The following is a 21,671-nucleotide window of genomic DNA, read 5'->3' as shown; positions in this document are numbered from 1 at the left end:
GTTGATCTACTTCTGCCACCCCCTGGCCAAATGTCTAAAAGCACCCCCACCCCCAGCCACACCAGGGTGAGGAAGGTACCAGGGGTGAAGGGAGGCTCCCAGGGGGATGGATATAGCAGGGTGCAAACAGACAGTGGAAGCCCCCCTGCCCCACCCCACTCCCATCGGAATCCTCCCGGGGCACTGCTGGTTCCAGCTGCTCCCCACTAAGTAAAGCCTTGAGAACTCTTGGCTGCTCGGCAAGACTGGGCCCCATGAAGGAGCCACGTGAGGTGTGGAAAGAGTGCTGAGTTCAAATTCTAGCTCCGCCACTCATTTGCTGGGCAAGTCACTTAATTATCTTAAGTCACAAATACCTCATCGGAAAAGTGTTCCCTGCTCTTCCTGCTGTGGAAGGATCAGGAGAGCAGAGGCACGAGAGATCTAGTGAACTCCGAGGCCTGAGTGCTGTTTGTCAAATTGTTGTTAGTATTACGATTCGTGCTGTTACTACGGTTATTATTGGTACTGCCAGCAATAATAAGTGGTGGATGCACTCAAGACGGTCGAGGACGGAGGCAAGGGCAGCTCTCCCTCATTTTCACCGAAAAGCCTCCAGCTGTCCCTGGCCCGGCGCGGAGAGATCTCGGCGAAGAGGTGAGGTCCCCCCAGGGGTCCCGGCCAAGCCCCTCGCGCCGCCGCGCCGCGCCCCGGCCGGATTCCCTGAGCGCGCGCGCCCCCTGCTGGCGGCCGGGCGCGGGCGCAGGCTCCGGAGCATATATAAAGGCTCCGTGGCGCGCAGCCCCAGCGCGAGTGCCAGAGCCGAGCCGGCGCGTAGCGGGAGCGGTGCAGGCTGAGGTCTCCGAGCGGCTCGCCATGGCTGGCCCGCAGCAGCAGCCCCCTTACCTGCACCTGGCCGAGGTGACGGCGTCCCAGTTCCTGGAAATCTGGAAGCACTTTGACGCAGACGGTCAGTAAAGCTCCCAACTTCTGTGCCCATTGGCACCCAGGGGACCTGCGGTAAGGGGGCGAGGGGTGGCGCTGAGTGCGGGCGGGTGTACCCTTGCCCTCAGGATGTGGTCTGGTCGCAGAGCCTGCTGGGATCGGGGTCCTGAGTTTGGGAGACATCCAGCACCTCTGGGGACAACTGTCAGTAACTTTTCTTCCCTAGCGTGGAATGACCCAGAGCCCACCAGCACTTACAGCCTCATTCTGAGCAAGTGGGAGCTTTCCCGAGAGGTGGCCCGGGCTGGGAAGGCCTCCGGGTTCTCTCTCCCATCTTCCCCACCTCCCCTGCCTTCAGGGCTCCAGCCTCAGATCTCAGAAGCCCACTCATTTCTTTCCTTCTCTTCCCCTTTTGTTGAATGCCAGGTTAGCCCCGTCACCGTGCTGGAGGCTGGGATAAACTAGGCGATCGTGGAGGGAAACTTAGCCTCCCCAGCTTGGCTGGGAGGGAGCAGAGGTGGACAATGGCACTGGGGGCCCCGAACACTCCCTGACTTCCTTTGTCCATTTGCCAGCCGCCATGGGCATGTGGGTTTCCCAACACAGCATAGTGGGTGTGGTGGGGGCAGCTTTGGGATGCCAGCCCCAGACCTGTTCCCTCAGAGTGATCATCCTGGGTGCTCTTGGTGACTTCTTCTCCGGGTAGGGGAGGCACCACCCTCAACTGCCTCTGTGACCAATCCTCTGCTCTGTATGGTCTTGACACTGACTCACCCAAAAAGCAAGGGCCAGACTGAATGACCTGTCCTGGAGGCAGCCCCCAGCACTGAGATTCCAAGAGTCTGTGGTGGTCTGACTCAGGCATAAACCACGGCCCCCCTTTAGAGGCTTCTGATATCACTAGATTCTGTTTCTGTCACTCTGAAATCTGATTTCCCTCTCTATGCACAGAGCTGGCTAAGATGAGCAACACGTCCTGGCATCTCAGACATTTTGTGGTGTCTGTAGCTACCCTCCCCTGGGGTAGCTCCTGGAGGGGCTGACCCCAAAGGGAGGCCAGTGGGAAAGGCTAAGACAGAGACTGTCTCCAGAACACAAGTTCTTAACCACTGTGCTGCGCAGTCATCCAGGGGACCGGGCTCAGCCCTGTGGGCTCTGACACCTGTCATTCAGGCCCCTGTCCCAGATCCGTGTGGGGTGAGAGAGCGGCGGCTCAGAGAGTTTGTCCTGGGGTCTGAGAGCAAGGGGGTTGGAAAACAGAGGAATATCAGACGTGCCTCACTCCATTCTTCCCTCCTCCCTTCCTCGCCTCGGCAGGGTGTGGAGGTGTCTCAACAGAGATCCTCTGCCCAGGGTGCTATGGGGAGGGAGGTGTTAACGTCTGGAGAGGCCAATGGGTGAGATTTTGTTTCTTTGGAGCCAACCGAGAAAACTGGAAGGGTAGGGGACGAGGCATTTGAATCCCTGGGTTAGGACTGTGATCTGCCTGTGAATTACCGAGGAGGTAGGTAGATTGTTAAATCTGTAAAATGGGGCTAAAGAGGGGTTGCATTTCCAATCCCCAGCTCCTGCCATCAAATTCCCTTGGTACAAAGGGCTCTCCTAAGAAAAGCGCAGCCTTTTAGTATTCCAGATGACATGCACATTCCCTAAGGAGGTTCCTGCCAGTTTATCTGCACCAGAGTCTTGCGTGATTCAAGGAAAGTTACCAAGCAGCCAAGGTTACACCACGGGCCTCCTGCTAGATGAGTCAGCTATAAACAGAGGACTCCACAGTTCTACTTTTCCCACTCTCAGAGGGACAACCAAGAGCACCGGCCGTTACCATGCAGATCCTTACGTTCATCTGAGACATTTTACTTTTCAAAACCCAACTGCACCTTCTCAAGGTGTGAGGCTGCTGCGCAGACCATGACTCCCCTTGGACAGATGAGGAAACAAACACGGGGGTTGACTTTTCCTAGGTCATTTAGCAAGTTAGTGGTGGGACTGGTTCCTGCTTAGCGTTTATTTCCCCACTCTGGCTCCTGGACACCTGTTTGGTTTGGAAGAGGGTTTTTTTTTTTTTTTTTTTTTTTCTTTCCCATGATGATAGGTACTAGTCTCCCTCTCATTGCCTCAAAGAAAAGCCCCCAACCCAGCCTTGGGAGTGATGGGCAGTTTCTTGTATCCCAAAATGGGGTCCTTGGCTTGGCTAGAGTATAGCTAAGCTACCACCAAACCCAAGATCTTCAAAGCCTCCCAAATCGTGCCTCTGGCTCCCTCCTGCTCCGCACAAAGCGGGAGCTTGATGCTTGCATCTTCTTCCCTGTCCATCAGTCTCCCACTGATGGGGGATGCCATCTCTGCATCTCAGCCTCAGGGAAGTCCCAAGAAAGGGCCATGGACCCAACAGAGAAGGAAGGCAATGAGGATTAAAACACCAGAGATGAAAGAGAGGTGACTTAGGAAAATATGTATACAGCCAAATTGGAATTCCACAAAAGGATCTAGAGTGAGGCTTTGGGAGACCTTCCTCCCCTCCTGAACACCCAGAGGCTGCAGATGAGCCCAACACTGCACTGCCTGAGTGCTCCCGGCCCTATTGAGGCCTCTGTCCTACCAATTCTGGATTCCATTTTCAAAGTGGGGTTTGTTCCCAACTCTATGAGTGCCCCCCGCCACCACCACTTGGAATCTTAAAGACAACTGAGAGAACTCTCCCTTGCAGCTCTCCAGGTCCCTGGAGTGCGCTGGCTGGAGCCCAATTAATCACAGCCCCAGAGAGGGGGAGCCACCTCTCCACCCCTTCTGGATGCTGCCTCATAGTAAACAAAGACAAAGAGATCTTAGGAGGCAGCTGGATCCCAAGGAGAGGGGGGATGGGGACAGGAGGACCCTTAACTCAGCCCATTCCAAAACAGAAAACGGCACCATCCCCTAAAGCGTTGGATTATTTTCCAAATTCTTATTCGCCTTGTGATAGAGAAAAGAAGTGTATGTTTGGAGCACGAGAAACTGGGACTCAAAGAGGCAAAATTCTTCTCACAAGATCACACAGCAAAGCAGGAAGAGGAAAAGAGGGGAACCAGGAATCTGGTCTCCTAATCCCCAGTACCACCACACCACCTCTGCCTCAGCAGGCAGCCAAGGGCATGCACTTGGGAGGGTTCCAACATTGTCTCTCAAAGGCTGAGGTAGGGAAGATGGCAGCCAAACCACCCAGTGACCCTGGAGGGGTCTCAGGCTCTTGCACACCTCACCTCCATGCTCCGAGTGGACCTGACATGGCCTTACATAGCTGAGCCCGTTGCTCTGTTGCTTCCTGGCCACTTCTGCATCAGGAACTCCCCTACTCTAAAGGATCCAGGTGGCTGAGAGATGCCTCGTTCAGAGTCCACACTGTCTTTTATTTGTGGTTCTGATCGGACAGGCCACCGGGCTCCTATTTTGCTGACCATCTGTGAGCAGCAAATTTGTGGAATGCACAAAAAAGAGAAATGCCTTAGCTTTTGCTACTCCTTTGGAAGCAACTAAGAGTGAAGAGATAAGATACGTTCTCTTCCAGGGAAAAGGAGACATTCTTGGGACCAAGTTGAACATCCTACTCACTCCCAGGAATGTAACCTACATAGATATGCCCATACATGTGCACACAGTTACACGAACAAGCATGTCTATTACAGTATTCTTCAGAATTACTAACAATGTCAATGGGTGGAAGGAGGAATGTGCTTCAGAAAAATAAATATGGTCATCTCTAAAATGGAGCACTATAGAGCAAAGTGAAGCTTTTGTAGTGACATGGAAAAACGTCCAAGATGTATTCTTAAATTGTTTACAACTGTAGCAGAACCCTATTATGGTATAAGCCCATTTTTATTATGAATGACATAAGTATGTTACAGAATATTTAGAATAATACAACTGAACAATAGTGGTTCTCTCTGAAGAGTGAATGAGCTAAATCAAAGGGGATTTTCTTTTACTTTCTAAGTTCATTTCTGTAGTGCTTGAAAATTTTACAAGAGCATGTTTCCTGTGTAGCCAGCAAAACAATAAAGATATAAGAAGGCAGGCCAGGCGCAGTGGCTCAGGCCTGTAACCACAGCACCATGGGAGGCCAAGACAGGAGGATCACTTGAAGCCGAGAGTTTGAGACCAGCTTGGGCAACACAGTGAGACCCCTGTCTCTTCTAAAAATTTAAAAATTAGACAGGTATGGTGGCACACAACTAATCCCAGCTACTTGGGAGGCTGAGGCAGGAAGATGGCTTGAGCCCAGGAAGTATAAGGCTGCAGTGAGCTGTCATTGCACCACTGTGCTCCAGCCTGGGCAACAGAGCCAGATCCTATCATTAAAAAAATAAATAAGGCCGGGCGCGGTGGCTCACTGCTGTAATCCCAGCACTTTGGGAGGCCGAGGTGGGCAGATCTCAAGGTCAAGAGTTCAAGACCAGCCTGGCTAACATGGTGAAACTCTGTCTCTACTAAAAATACAAAAGTTAGCTGGGCATGGTAGTGCGTACCTGTAATCCCAGCTACTTGGGAGGCTGAGGCAGGAGAATTGTTTCAACTGGGACCCGGGAGCCAGAGGTTGCAGTGAGCTGAGATTATGCCACCGCACTCCAGCCTGGGCTACAGTGTGTCAGAAAGAGAGAGAGAGAAAGAAAGAAAGAAAGAGGGAAAGAAAGGAGAAGGAAGGAAGGAAAAGAAAGAGGGAAGGGAAGGTGTCTGTCATTGCTGTGATAGACACTTTCCCTTCCCTCATAAGAAATATGCATACATCTCCAGGTGGGGGGATCTACCTAGACTCTTATGGGCCTCTGTCCACCTCCAAATGTCCCTGGTGACGCGGGGGGTGCTCAAAGCCTCTCACAGGGACCAAGTCCTGTTCCTTATCTATGTGGGCCCTGAGGATTTTAAAAATAACAATAGAGGCCACAAAGGGCTGAGGAGAGCTCTGCCCCGGCTCCCGTCCTGGCCCCTCTGAAACCCAGTGACCTGGCAGCAGTCTTCTCCAAGCCCACACAGCACTGAGGGGCACGCAGGGGCCTCAGACCGACTTGCCCAGGCAGGCTCTCCCAGAGTGTAGCTCACTGCTAATTTGTCTGTCCCTGGTTTAGGGAACGGGGAGGAATATCAGAACAGCAGCACCTCTCAGAGGTGAACGGGAACCTGGGCAACTGGCTGTATGAAGGTCCTGCAATACCAAAATGAAAGACACACCGAAATAGGGTCACAAAGCACGTGATGTATATGAAGTATTTATATAAATAACACAACAGTTACAATGCAACTTAACTGGGCTATTTATAAGGTAATCATAGGATTTATCAAAATGACTGGGTCTTGGCCCATTTAAATTCAACAGGGTCTGGTGCTGGGAACCAAGAATTACGTTGTCAGAGGATGGTCTGTATACCTCTCAGTCAGGTGTGGCATGATGTCAGGATATGAGGCTCGTAGGGGACAGCCACCTGACCCATCTGGGGTGGGCCCTGGAAAATGTCCCCCACCCCTGCCTCTGCTCCTACCCCCAACTCCCTAGTTGTTTCACTAATGGTGTCCTCAGGTTGTGGAGTGCCCATGTGTGCCAGCTTTGTGGAGTGCCCATGTGTGCCAGCTTTATGCTGCATACCTCCAGGTGGGCTCTTGCCTCCTCTGGCTCTGCTTCTCAGACTGTGATCGCACCAGCTGGCAGGGGGAGCAGCTGGTCTGTAAAGAGCTGGGGCTCCCTGGGGAGGCCGCCTAAGGGACCCATTTCACAAACAAGACACCAGCCCCACATTGCCAGGGCAGCCACTAGCCCAGCCGGTCCGGGTGTGCCTGCCCTGCTCAGCTTGAATATTCCCCTCCGGACTGCAGCAGCTGTTCCAGCCAAGCCCCTGGGGGAGGTTTCCAGGGCTAAGGAGACCCCTCAGGGAAATCAATTCCAACGCCAAGGGAGCCAGAATTACTAGGGCAGGCCTGAGGCTCTTGAAGAACAGTGTCTCTCCGGCCCCAGTCCGTGGTGGATTGCATCACAGGCCCTCCTTTGCCAAGCCGGCCCATCTGGGGCCTCTGGCTTCAGCCCTCCCCCTGTCCTTGTTGGCTCTCCACTACCTCCCCTCTCACCCAATCTGCCCTATCCTTCTGGCCTCCCTCATGCCTGGGACTCAGCCCAGCATTAGGCTGCCAGATGTCCACAGGTTCAGGGGACCCAGCCCAGCTCCAGAGCCACGGGTCCAAAACAGCACAGCCCAGAAACACGGGTTGAAATTCAAGTGCCCAAGCATTCAGCTGATAGCTGGTAGCTCGTCACTCTGGGGCTTTTTTCCAGAGCCACTGGAAGAAGAGTGTGTGTGGGGCGGGGTGGGGGGCGGGGAGGGCCAGGACAAATGCAGATATGGACAGACATTGTCCCTGGGACGAACAGAAGGAAGCCAGGCTGGTCCCCCACCTCTGTCAGCTGCAGCTGAATCTCCTTCCCCCTCCGATTCCTCCTTTCTGAGATGGGGTTGCTAACTGTTTACCTGGCTGGGTGGTAAAGAACAGATGAGGTGGGAAGCAGAAAGCCCTCTGTGAGTGGCGTACATCATGCAAAGCAAGATTAATACTGGGGCAGAGACTGGGGAAGCCAATTTCTTACCCCGAAGGGTAGGATCTGACCGTCCCAGAGGGTGCTCCAGATGGAGGTTGGAGGACTGTTTGCCTTCGATAAATCTGAACTCCAGACAGACTGACAAGTAGCCTGGTCTCCGGGATGCCTTCTGGTGCAGCTTAACAAGGAAATTCGAAAGGCGCGAACCTTCCCTCCTTTGACCTCTCTAATCTCTGGACTGCAGACCGCTACACAGACTGGTGCACTAGAAGCAGCTGGACGCAACATCTTGAGTGTGCTGGAGGACAGGTTAAAACACAGGCGTCTGAGCCCCATCCCCAGAGACTCAGATTCTGTAGGTCCTGGGTCAGGCCTTAGAATTTGCGTTTCTAAGAAGCCCCCAAGGGACACTGATGTGTCTGGTCTAAACCAAAATTTGAGAACCGCTGAGCTAGTGCTTCTCAGATTCTAGCACATTGATGAATCACCAAGACAGTATGGTCAATAGATTGTTAGGCACCGCCCCCCAGAGAAAGAGATTCAGTAGGTCCAAGGTGGGGCCTGGGATTCCGCATTCCTAACAAGCTCCCAGGTAGTTCCAACACTGCTGGTCCATAGACCGCACTTTGCACAGCACATTCTTATGCTCCAATCCTACTGAATTAGAATCCTCACTTTAATACAATCCCTGGTAATTTTTATGTGCCCTAAAGTTTGAGATACGCTGCTCTAAAGCACTTCCCAACCTTGACTGTTCTGAGCATTAGAATCACCTGCAGAGCTTTGAGACCACCACCACCGCCCCCCACCCCCCACCATACCACGGCATCCATTAAATCAGAAATTCTGGGGATGGGGTCAAGGCCACAGGGTTGTTTTAAAATCTTCCCAGGTGATCCTAATAAACAGCCTGAACTGAAAACAAGTATTCTTTTTTCTTTTTCTTTCTTTCCTTTTTTTTTTTTTTTTTTTTTTTTTGAGAGAGAGTGTCTTACTCTGTCACTCAGGCTGGAGCACAGTGGCACAGTCTCAGCTCACTGCAACCTCTGTCTCCTGGGTTCAAGCAATTCTCATGCCTCAGCCTCCCAACTATCTGGGACTGCAGGCACACACCAACACATCCAGCTAATTTTTGTATTTTTAGTAGAGATGGGATTTTGCCATGTTGGCCAGGCTGGTCTGAACTCCCAGCCTCAAGCAATCCACCCACCTCCGCCCCGCAAAGTGCTAGGATTACAGGTGTGAGCCACCACACCTGGCTTGAGAACCAGTATTCTGAGGAAAGCAGTGGTGCTGGAACTCTTCTGGGTAAAGGGTTTTCATCTATAAATTGACTTAGACGAACTTAAGAGGAGGGAGTTTACATGGAAGGCAATATTTGTTCCTTCCATTTATGTGAGATTTTACATTTTCCAGAGTGCTTCCTTCCATATTACCTTGTACAGCTGTCACCACAACTTTCTAAAGTAGAGAGAGCATAAATCGTTATGTACATTTTAGAGATAAAGAAACTGAGGCTCAGAGAAATTGACATGCCCAACGTCATATGGACAGTCATAGAACAGGTGGTAAAATTATTATTATACCTCTCACTCAGGTACCTCTTACCTGTTCAACTTTTAGAAAATCTGAACATACAAGGCTCAGAAAGAACAAAGTCTCCCTGGGGTCTCTTTCTACTGAGGGGTGAAGCCTTCTGCAGACATGGCTTCTCAGGTATCTGTGGTCAGATGAAAGGTAAAGAAGCATTCTCTCACTTTAAACTGAGGGAAACTGAGGCACAGTGGTGGTGAGGAATGGTAGCAAGAGTAGACTAAGGAAGGATGCAGGGTCCCTGGCTCTCACCTTGACTCTGCTCCCTCATGTTCACAGGATGTGGTTTGATAAGACGTTAGGAGTGACGGTTGCCATGGTAACCACATCTTTATCAATGCCCATTCGAATGAGCCTTGTTTGGTGACCAGTCGCCCCACCCCCTGAAAGAGGGTCATAGAAACAGCAGACCATTCATCCAGTGCCCGGGTCCTCCTAGAAGGGTGTCCACCAGCTCCTCCTCTACCCCACCTCCGTGATAAGGGCCTCCTGGAGATGGATGGGGAGTTGCTTTGAGGGAAGCCAGAGCAATGAAGGCCATCTTGCATCCACAGTTGGGGGCTGGGTGTGGAGTGTCCCTTCTGGGCCCTGCAGCGCCACCTGCCAATCTCTCCTCTGCTCCTCACTGTCTGCCGTCAGCCCCCCATCTGCCTGCCTCTCCCTACCTCTCCCAGGCTGACCATTAACGCTCTTGGGGAATGGGCCCACATCTAAAACGTGGTGATAGCTTCCCAAGCACCAGGCACAAAGTGGAACTGGGGCTCAGTTCGAAAACATCAAGGCTTATTGCACCGAACCACATTTCTGTTCTGTTGTTGGGGTGCACAGAGGGAGGCCGTGGAATTCCTAGTGTGGGGAGAGGGGTTCCTCCTGGCCCGGGAACCTCCTGCTGCCTCTGCCGCTCAAGCTGAATTGAGGGAGGCGGCTTCGCTCCACAGTGCTGCCCTTCTAGCTCCTGGACCCCACTCCCTGCCTTCAGTTTTCCTCCTTCCTTTCTCGGCCCCCTTCCTAGAAGCTGAGGCTTCTTGAGAGGTCTTCCCTGCTCACCCTGTCCAGAAGCCCAGGAAGTCGACCTCTACTCTATTATACTGTCATTTCGTCATTGCTCTTGACACTGCAAACACCATGTTTTAATTCATTTCCTTGCTTGTTGTCTGTCCCTGTGTCACCCACACCCCACTAGAGCATACATTTCGTCATTGCTCTTGACACTGCAAACACCATGTTTAAATTCATTTCCTTGCTTGTTGTCTGTCCCTGTGTCACCCACACCCCACTAGAGCATAAGCCCCACCATGGCAGGACCTAGCTGGCCTTTACTCCCCTGATGCCTGCACAACTCGGATGCTCAACACAGGTTCTCCGATGGGCGGTGCATGGCGGCTTATGCCTGTAGTCCCAGCACTTTGGGAGCTGGGACAAAGTGAGGTAGATCACTTGAGCTCAGGAGATAAAGACCAGCCTGGGCAACATAGCAAAACCCTGTCTCTACCAAAAACAAAAACAAAAACAAAACACCAAAATTTAGGCATACACCTGTAGTCCCAGCTACTGGAGACGCTGTGGTGGGAGGATGGCTTCAGCCCAGGACACTGAGGCTGCAGTGAGCCGTGATCCAGCCACTGCACTACAGCCTGATAACAGAGCAGACCTTGTCTCAAAAAAAAAAAAGTTTCCTGGAGTGAATGAATGAGTGAATGAACCCTGGATCTGGATCAGGAATTAGGACACTTCCATTCTCGTCCTCCCTGGCTGTGTGGTCCTGAGCAAGGTGCTTGCCTTCTCTCACCAGGAAATGATTCTATGCTGCCATGCCCATGTAGAATCGTTTTCTACATGGAAAGATTGTGTGTGGGTTCATTTCCCCAACAGCAACCCACGCAGGCCTTACCCATAGTGAGGGCTCAACTTACCTAGTAGAGCAAAGAAAGAGGGCGGAAGTGCTTTGAAGAGTTAAAGACATTCCATTGACCTTCAGAACTTTCCTGCTGGGAGAGGCACTGGCTGATTGTCTGAGTTTCTTGAGGTTGTTAAATCTCCTTCAAACCTTTCTAGAAAAAAAAAAAAAAAAAAAAAAAAATAGAGGTAGTAAAAATACTTACTCTTTCTAAGTCCCAGAAAAACTCCGAGGAAAAGGTAGCCCTAGAGATCTGTACTTTTCTTCTTTGGGTTCAGATCGTTCGGTGTGGCGGGGCTCCATGCTAGCCTTACATGCTTTGGCCTCCCTCTGCGCCCCTAAATCATTCCAACCTGAAGAAAGTAGCCCAAGGCCAAGGTGTTTGCAGCATAGCCGGGAGGCACACACAGTGGCCGTGATGGTAACGCCCGCCGGCACATGTGAGGCTCACTGCAGGCCAGCGCCACAAGTGTGTTATTATCCCCTTTCATCTTCACGGCAGCTGTATGAGGAGGGTGCTACCATTGCCCCATTTCATAGGAGAGGAAACTGAGGTTCACACAAATGGTGTCCTATAATCTGGGTATGTTAGAGGGAGGAGAAGCACCAGGTCTTGGTGCCTCAGCAAGAAAGGCCAGTGACTCCGCCGACCCCCTAAATGATAGGTGAAGGGACCAGGGAAGAAATGGCAGAACATGGAGGACCTGGTGTAAAACAAGGATCCACGGAAGGATGAGGGGGCACTGTCCAGAGCTGAGTGGAGGCTGCTCTTAGAAACATATCACACTGCTCTGCAGGCTTCCGCTAGCCAGTTCCTTTCAGCCACCTCCTGATACACTCATGAAACAGACACGCACTCCCTCCTGTGTCTGCTCAGCCCTGGCTCCTGTGGCCTCTGCTTCACTGAACCATGCCATGCACTCGTGGTGCCAGCCCCCACCTCCTGCCCCAGCCTTGGGCTTCTGGAAGCTGCAGATGTACTCAGGGCTGAGCTCAGCTTTTCGCCTCCCCGTCTGACTCTACAAAGCCTCCTAGGAGAAGAATGTGACTTTGCCTTCTTAGTCGAGAAGAAATTGCACCTCAGTGATAGGAGAAAAGCCAGATCGCTGCAGGGAGTGACCAGGAAGAGAAAAATTACTCGTTCTTCCAACTCAGAGTATCATCAACTAGAGGAATGTCTTTTTGCCTAGAAAGGCCACTCCCTCTTCCTCACTCCCCTAGTTTAGCCAGCCTCACAGCAACCACACTCTTCTGAAATTCCAGTTCTCCTAAGAAGCTTTACACATATCCTAGGAGAAAGATAACCACCCTATTCTAGGATAAAAGGGAAGTCAAATATGGCTCTGCGAGCCCATTACAATCACGTCTTTTCCCTACAGACAAAAAATACATAATTTATCTCATGTGATTCTTGCCATACAATATTCATTGTGGCATATTCTCCACTAGACAGTGCTTCTAAGTTTATTTATTCGGAATTTAAATTCTCAGGGGACCCTAGAAGGAGAAGCTGGGAAAAGCCTCCCCATGCAACCCCTCAGAGAGGCCAGGTAAATGCCCCTTTATTTTCTCTGTTACATTTGTAATTCTATTTGCCCTTGGTGAAAGCTACCACTTCCCTTCTTCTTTGAGTTGAATCTCCTCTATGGGAATCTTGCTCAATTGCATTAGATCAGATTTAGAACTTAAGGTCAGTGGATTTCAAACTTTGCTGCACAAAAAATCACCTGGGAGTGTTAAAAAAAAAAAAAATCATGGTGCTTAATTCACACCCCAAACAAAATCTAGAGGTGGGAGCCAGATATCCACATTTTTTAAAGATCCCTGAGGGCTGTGTACCTGTAGTCCCAGTTACTTGGGAGGCTAAGGCAGGAGGATCACTTAAGCCTAGGAGTTTGGGGCTGTAGTGTGCTATGATCATGCTTATGAATAGCACTGAACTCTAGCCTGGGCAATACATTAAGACTCTGTCTCCAAAAAAGGAAAAATCCCCAGCAGATTCTTTGCTGCAGCAAAGTCTAGGAGGCATGGCCTGAGCCTTTTCAGATTTCACACCCACAAATGCCTCCTTCCCCATCACAGCACTGACTAGTGAACTTGACCACGCACTCAGCTCAGTCCTGTTCTCTAGACCATCCAGGCTCAAGACGTGAGAGCCTCAAGGACCTCACTACTTATGTGAACTTGCAAGTCAGGCTCTGACCTCGGGACCTGGTTCTGATCACTGCACTTTCCCCACAGATTCATTCCCACCTTAGACACAGGTTCTGGCAATGGAACTCAATAATAATACTTATGTTGCACTCACAATAACTATAGGGTGGGCTTTCCATACAAAATCCTGTTTGATTATAAGAACCTACTCTGCAGATGAGATGGGTTAAAGAACTGTCTCAAAGTCAGACTGTTGGTACATACAGCAGGACCAACTGGAAATCTGCACTCACAGGCCTCAGAGCCCCCTCTCTTCATTACCAGCTGGGATGCCTCTCCTACTCTTGATCCCTGTGACCAAGTCTCAGATGGGGCGGGGGGTAGGGGGTGGCGTCCCCTAGGACAGATGCCCGTGATTCTCTTTTTTCTGGGCCCTTCTGTTTTTGTTTCCTAGGACTGTCATGACAAGGCACCACAAACTAGGTGACTTAACACAACAGAAATGTAGTCTCTCGCATTTCCAGAGGCTGGAAATGCGAAATCAAGGTGTCGGCAGGCTCTGCTCGAGCTCCACGGGCAACTCTGCTCCCTGCCTCCCTCCTGGCTTCTAGTGCTTGCTGGCAGCCCATGGTGCTCCTTGGCTTGTACACACACCACACTGGCCTCTGCCTCCGTGAAGACGTGGTCTTCTACCTGGGTCTCTGTGTCTCCACAAGGCTTTCTTATAAGGACATCAGCCACTGGATTTAGGGCCCACCCCAATCCAGTATGACTCATCTGAACTAACGGTATCTGCAAGGACCCTGTTTCCAAGTAAGGTCCCATTCTGGGGGCAGCACTGTAACCCACCACACCTTCTGAACCCCAGGGACCCCAGTTCTGCCCCTGACCAGGGCCCGTCACTTGCTGATGACCCCTGATGCTGACGCCTTGTCTCCTGTCACACCTCAGTCACTTAGTGCTTGCCCAGGCGTGAGGGGCAGATATGGAAGCTGCCAGCTTCTGCACTCCTCTGTCCTCTCGGACTTTGTGCAAGTTCCTCCCGGCATTTTCTAGCTGCTGAATGTACAGTGTTCGCCTTGGATCTCTAGGTGCAAATGCCCTAAGGGCTGGACCCACACCCCTAGCTCCACTGACCTATACACCAGCTTGTGGACCAGCTGGGAGAAGACATTCTCCATGAAGCCCCGACATGCCCACCCCATGCCCCCCTTATTATTTAGCACTGAAATTGATTTTGTTCTGTCTCTCTTTACAGGAAATGGGTATATTGAAGGTAAAGAGTTAGAAAACTTTTTCCAAGAGCTGGAGAAGGCAAGAAAAGGCTCCGGCATGGTAAGCCCAGCCCCATCTCCCATTGTTTGGGATTTTCCTGACCTATGCCTTTGAGCATGCTCTGTCCCAGTCAGATATTCCATAAGCAGGCCTCGTATCTCTGGTTGTGACATAGCATTTTATTTGTAAGGATAAAAAATAGACTATTCCCTAAGAGTACCTTATCTCAATATCCCTGGGTGTCTGGAATTAAGGGAGATTCATGAATGGACACCAGGGGTTGATGAACCCTCCTGCAAAAACTGCAAAGCGTTATGTCTGCGGTTGCATGTATTAATATATATTCTATTTTTTCCCTAGGGACAGAGTCCATAGCTTCTGTACCCTAAGCAAAGATGCTGAAGGGTCATGACTCCAGACTAGATGCCTAGGAGGTTTCAAGGGCCCTGATTCTAAACCAGAGTTTCTCAGCCTCTGCACTGTTGGCATTTGAGGTGGAATAATTTGTTGTAGGGGCTGCCCTGTGCATTGCAGGAGTTTAGCAGCATTCCTGGGTCTACTCATGAGATGCCCTATTATCCTCCTTCAAGCTGTGACAATTGAAAATGTCTCCAAACATTGCCAGATACCCCCTTGGTGGGAGATTGGGGGCAGAATCATCCTCAGTAGAGAACCACTGTTCTAGAGCAACATGGGCTAGAATCCCCAGCAAGGAACTAGAGGAAAATCGAGGATTGCTCTAAGCCAGTATCTGAACCAGATGGCACTGGCTGGCCTCATTCGTGGAGGAATCAAGACCTCCTGAACTTTCCCAAAGTGACTCCGGATCACATCTCAGCCCTGTAGTGACAGGATTGTTGCTTTCTCTGGTGCTAACCTGGCACTACTGAGTTTGCTAAAGCCTCTTAGGGGAGGTATTTGAAATATTGCAAAGCCCAGGTGATGGAACTAGTCTGCTGTGATTCCCGTGGCTGGTTCTGGAGTACATGGAGTCAGCCCCACGGCCTCCCATCAGCTCCCTCGGGCCCTCTGGAGGTGTCTCTGCTCTCCCCTGCTGCGTGTCTGTTAGCCAGTCCACTGTTTATTTGCAGCGCTTTGGGGAGCAGTTTGGGAGATGAGTCACAAATCCTCCGGTGAGCTCCCTGTTCAAAGCTCGGCAGAGCGCTCCAGTGAGAAGGGGGTCAAAGTGATGGGCTTAAAAGGTTGGAGGTGATTCATGGGTTTGTTTATCAACAGTTCTCCCATCAGCTCCTGGGATAATGAAGCCTGGATCAGAGAAGGCATGGGCTTCAGAACTGATTCTGGGATCATGGGTGAGGCAGAGAAATGTGTTTTCATGAAGTGCTTTGCATCTAAAATCCTTTTCTTAGTCATTCCCTTCCTCAGATGTCATTGGGGTAATTTTCAAGTCTGTCAACAATCCCAGCTGATGTCATCCAGGACTGGTTCTCAGAGCAGCTGTTATATGGTAGAAAGAATATTGGCCTTGGAAGCAAAAGCCATGAGTTCAAATTCTGGCTATACTCACTGGGTGACCTCTAGAGAAGTCATCTTGGCCTCCATGCATGTGTAAAATGGAAGGGCTGCTAACATCACAGGGGCTTTTACTGTAAAACCTAAATAGGATGGCCACACTTGTGACAAGTGCCTGGGATCAGACTATGTACCTTTGTAAATAAATACTGATAAACAAATAAATATTGGCAAACTGATACCAATTCCAAAAGTAAAAAGCGATCAGATAGATTCAGGAGACTCTCCGAAGTGGTAGGATTTCCCTTGGCCCAATCCTGGGGAGCACACAACTCACATGGAAATAATCAGCTGAGTGAGGCAGAGGCATTAGTCATGCAAGGTGCGCTCATCATTAACCAGGGAGAAGGAAGAGCTCCTTAATGCAAGTAATTAATCAGCATTACCTCAAATCACGGGAAAGCTGGAGAGCTTCAAGTCTATGTTTAAGATAGGCAGCCGTGGGCTTGAAAGAAGGTTTTAAGTTCTTTGCTTTCTGGTAGTCAGAATAATTGCGTGGACTATTTAAATTACCCTTCAGCTACATGATGACTTCCTCCTCATGTTCCTCCTGGCATGAAAATCAAGAGTGAAAATATTGCAGAATTGCCAGTTAGTCTTTAAAGAAGAAAATGAGCAATTCACTTTGCTATGATGAAGTGCTTAGGACCTATTAGGGGGCACTGAATTAAGTTCAGTTTGCTTACAAGCTGCTTCAGTAAAATGTTGAGGCCTTAGTTCTTACATCTGAGTGATGGGAACAAGTCTAAGCCCTTCCTATAGAGTTGTAGCTTAATCCATCTCAAAGACAGCAGGGCAGATTTGATTATGTGGTATGGAGCATGGCCATGTGTCCTTTGAAATTGATATGACTGAACCTTGAAGAAGAGATGACTTGGTTTGGAGGGAATCTGAAAAGGAAAACAACACAGCCTTGATCAATCAGAGCAGCAGCATAACCGGGTTCTGCAACCCCTCATCCAGGATACAAAACGATTTCCAAGCTTCCTGCTCTGAGATCGTGATTCGCATGAGCTTCAGCAGCAAAAAATCAGGCCCCTTTGTCTTTCCGCAGATGTCAAAGAGTGACAACTTTGGAGAAAAGATGAAGGAGTTCATGCAGAAGTATGATAAGAACTCAGATGGGAAAATCGAGATGGCAGAGGTGAGCCCTGCCCCGCTGGTTCAGAGCTGTGTGGGAGGGGCCCTGGGTCTCCTGTGCCTTTTCAGACATGAGCATCCTGCTAAGGACTGGAGTGAGGGGGGCGCCTCAGAGCTCCCGCAACCCCAGCACTTGGGCTGACCAGAGAGAACAGCTGGGGCTTTTCTTGTGTGTCACCCAAGGAAGGAAGAAGCAATAAGCAATGACCTAAGCTGGGGTGGAGACCTTAGACACCCACAGGAGCCAACAGGTATTGTAAAGGAGTGGTGAGCCCAGCTGAAGACAGTAGGGAGGCTGAAGACAAGTGAGCAAGAGACTCCATGCCCCACCTAAAGGCATCCAAAGGCATAATTTTTTTGTTTTGTTTTGTTTTGTTTTGTTTTGTTTTTGTTTTTGTTTTTTTGAGACGGAGTTTCACTCTTGTTACCCAGGCTGGAGTGCAATGGCGCGATCTCGGCTCACCGCAACCTCCGCCTCCTGGGTTCAAGCAATTCTCCTGCCTCAGCCTCCTGAGTAGCTGGGATTACAAGCACGCGCCACCATGCCCAGCTACTTTTTTGTATTTTTAGTAGAGATGGGGTTTCACCATGTTGACCAGGATGGTCTTGATCTCTCGACCTCGTGATCCACCTGCCTCGGCCTCCCAAAGTGCTGGGATTACAGGCTTGAGCCACCGCGCCCGGCCCAAAGGCATAATTTTTTAAAGTTATGTACATAATTTACACAAATATAATCTATACATTTATAGTTCACATTGGCAATTTATGTATATAAACATATAATTTACCTATAACATAATTTATACATATCCATATATCCATTCATATATGCACACATATATACACAGACACACATAGACTCACACATACTCACATGCAGGTACATGTCAGACACCTCTGGCAATCAGTGACCACAGTCAAGGGCTCAAGAATGCTGGCTGGACTCAGTGGCTTATGTCTGTAATCCCAGCACTTTGGTAGGCCAAGGCAGAGGACCCTTGAGGCCGGGAGTTGAAGACCAGCCTAGGCAATATACCAAGACCTCCACTTTACAAAACATATAAAGAAATTAAAAAGAATGATGATGGTGGCACATGAATTAGGGCAGAGCTCCGCCCGGGTACATTGTTGGGATGCTGCCTTAGGTTGGATGCCTGAGACAGAGATTTGAGTGGAAGCAACTTATCTAGGGAGAACTCTCTAGAGAAGGCAGCAGGAAAGGGCAGGGGACAGTGCTGTGCAAGGATGCAGGCTCAGCTGGAGCCTCGCCTTGGCTAGGCTCAAGGAGACTTTGGAGTGGAGACTGTGTCACAGGGTGGGTCCCACCTTGAGGCAAGGGGTCTGGTCTGTCATACCCTGTGTTAATCTGTCATTGGATGCAGGCTTGACTTCACTGGGCAAGGAGGAGACCCAGGGAACTTCCCCAGTGGGGCAGCTCTGGTCTGGCTCAGGGCAGTTCTCATGCAGGGACAAGGCTGAGCTGTTAGCAGTCTGACGTCATAGCAGCTGAGAGATGGCCACCAGCCTATTTACAGAAGAGCAGGGATAGGCACCCAGAGTGGCCACTGTAGATGCCCATGCTGACTCACTCAAGGGGGCTTAAACCGAGGGTTGGTAGAGGTTTTTTTGTTTTGTTTTGTTTTTATGAGAGGGAGTTTCGCTCTTTTTTTTTTTTTTTTTTTGAGACGGAGTTTTGCTCTTGTTACCCAGGCTGGAGTGCAATGGCGCGATCTCGGCTCACTGCAACCTCCGCCTCCTGGGTTCAGGCAATTCTCCTGCCTCAGCCTCCTGAGTAGCTGGGATTACAGGCACGCGCTACCATGCCCAGCTAATTTTTTGTATTTTTGGTAGAGACGGGGTTTCACCATGTTGACCAGGATGGTCTCGATCTCTTGACCTCGTGATCCACCCGCCTTGGCCTCCCAGAGTGCTGGGATTACAGGCTTGAGCCACCGCGCCCGGCCGGAGTTTTTCTATAAAAATACAGATTAAGCTAAGTGTGTTAGGGTTTGCGGGCCATCCAGTCTCTGCCACAGCTTTTCAGCTCTGCCACTGTAGCACAAAAGCAGCCATGCATGGTATGTCCATGAGGGGGTGTGGTCACATCATATAAAACTTTACAAACAACTCCTGGGCCATATTTGGCCTGAGGGCCATAGCTTACCATGAGAGGCTCCTAAGAGAAAGGCCAGGGGAAGGTTTGGCTCCAGGTGGTGGCCAGGGCTCCCACTCTGCCTCCCTGCAGTTCTCTTGGTTCTGTTCTATACCCTCAAAACACCTTCATCTCAGGTTACTAGCAAGATGGCTGCCACAGCACCAGGCATCACATCCACATATACCCACATACAACCACACACACTCACATATATCACCACATACCCACATACAACCACATATACCCACATATACCCACATGCAACAACATATGACCACATACAGCCACATACAACATACAGCCACATGCACCTACATATATTCACATATAACCACATTCACATACAGCCGCACGCATCCACATATAGCCACAAACATCCACATACAACCACACACATCCACATACAGCCACATACACCCATGTACATCCACAAATACCCACATACATCCACACACCCACATACATCCACATAAAACCACATGCACCCACACACAACGACGTCCAACTACATGCACCCACACACAACCACATCCAACTACATGCACCCACACACATCCACATACAACCACATGCAACCACATACACCCAAATACACCCATATGCATCAGCTTACAACCACATATACCCACACACAACCACAAACATCCACATACAACCACATGCACCCACATACAACCACATCCAACTACATGTATCCACATCCAACCACATGCATCCACACACAACCACAGACATCCACATACAACCACATACACCCACACACACCATATACACCCACATGCATTGACATACAACCACGTACACCTACACAAACCACATATACCCACATACATCCACATACCACATGCACCCACAGAAAACCACATCCAACTACATGCACCCACATACATCCATATGCAACCACTGTCCAGCTGCAGAAAGAGCCCCTCCGAAGTGCAAGGAAACGTTCCCAGAAGTACCCACGGCAGCCCTTTCCTCACATTTCATTGGTCAAAACTGGGTCACTAGCCTACCTGCAAGCCAATCTCTGGCAAAGAGAATGAGAGGCTCACACTTCACCGAGGTAGACTCATCAGGATTGGCCCGTGACCCAAGCGTTCCAGGAGCTAAAGAGGGGGCAAGGCTGATTGGGTGGGCAGCCAGCAGTGCTTACTGCAAGAGGATACCTGCATCTTTCAAAAATCAAATTGTTGCTGTATCAATTTACATACAACAACTGCATCCATTTGAAGTATACAGTTCTTTCAGTTTAGATTTTAGGCTATGAAATCACCACCCCAATGAAGATATAACCTTTCTATTACCCCCCAAAATGTTCCTCTGGCCTGGTGCAGGCCCTCTTACCCCAGGCAACCACCCATCTACTAATTTTTCAGAATTTTGCATACATGGAATCATCTATTAAGTATTCTTTTGAGTCTGGGTGCTTGCCTTCTAAAGTAGCACCACTTTTTACCCCTCCAGTTGCTCATCCCCTAAGGTTGGGACGACTCAAAAGCATTCTCTGAACACCCTTCTTTCCCTTTGAAGGGCTGCCAGCACCCGTTCTCAAGGAAGGAAGCAAAATGCAATTTCCACCCTGCCTCGCCACGGGCCCTTTCCATCCTTCTTAGGGGAAAGTCTGTTCTGTTCCCTGGCAAGTCCCTCTGTCATGTTAGTGTCACTCTCTGTATTTTCACAGCTGGCGCAGATCCTGCCAACCGAAGAGAACTTCCTTCTGTGCTTCAGGCAGCACGTGGGCTCGAGCGCCGAGTTTATGGAGGTGAGGCCAAGGCACTAGCTTCTTTCTAAGCACTGGGGACTGCCTTCCTCCCATGTTCAGAGCCAGACCCACCCTCCTGCCTGGTAATGGTCCCTGGGAGATGCCAAACTCCCTAGAGCTTTGCTACTCAAAGTGTGGTCTGTGGACTGGCGGCAACAGTATCACCTGGGTGCCTATTAGAAAAGTAGAAAGGGGCTGGGAGCCGTGGCTCATGCCTATAATCCCAGCACTTTGGGAGGCTGAGGCCAGTGGATCACCTGAGGTCAGGAGTTTGAGACCAGCCTGGCCAACATGTCGAAACTCCATCTCTACCAAAACACACAAAAAATTAACCAGGCATGGTGGCAGGCAGCTGTAATCCCAGCTACTCAGGAGGCTGAGGCAGGAGAATCGATTGAACCCAGGAGGCAGAGGCGGCAGTGAGCCGAGATTGCACTACTGCACTCTCAGCCTGGGTGACAGAGAGAGACTCCATCTCAAAAAAAGAAAAAAAGAAAAAAAGAAAAAAAGGGAGAAAGGCCTGTATTCCTACTCAGAGAGGCTAAGGCGGAAGGATCCCTTGAGGCCAGGGGTCAAGACCAGCCTGAGCAACATAGTGAGACCTTGTCTCTACAAAAATAAAAACCACCAAGTGATGAGGAATTAAAAAAAAAAAAAAAAAACTTAGTGGGATATG

The 21,671-nt window shown here is 50.1% G+C and overlaps 1 protein-coding gene across 1 annotated transcript in view; it reads left to right on the top strand.

Moving 5' to 3' along the window:
• The first annotated feature begins 785 nt into the window (after nucleotides 1-785).
• The window catches only part of CALB2 (calbindin 2), a 33,965-nt gene continuing 13,079 nt past the window's right edge, over nucleotides 786-21,671 (top strand). Inside the window, exons 1-4 of the mRNA XM_003939933.3 lie at nucleotides 786-949; nucleotides 14,389-14,465; nucleotides 16,993-17,082; nucleotides 20,915-20,995. Coding sequence (XP_003939982.1) covers nucleotides 856-949; nucleotides 14,389-14,465; nucleotides 16,993-17,082; nucleotides 20,915-20,995 — 342 coding nt within the window. The 5' untranslated portion in view covers nucleotides 786-855. The remainder of the gene's footprint in view (nucleotides 950-14,388; nucleotides 14,466-16,992; nucleotides 17,083-20,914; nucleotides 20,996-21,671) is intronic.

This window comes from Saimiri boliviensis, chromosome 1 (genome assembly GCF_048565385.1).
Source record: "Saimiri boliviensis isolate mSaiBol1 chromosome 1, mSaiBol1.pri, whole genome shotgun sequence".
Classification (NCBI taxonomy): Eukaryota; Metazoa; Chordata; class Mammalia; order Primates; family Cebidae; genus Saimiri; species Saimiri boliviensis.
The sequence above is the reverse complement of the archived record's forward strand: the minus strand, read 5'-3'. Positions and strand labels throughout refer to the sequence as shown.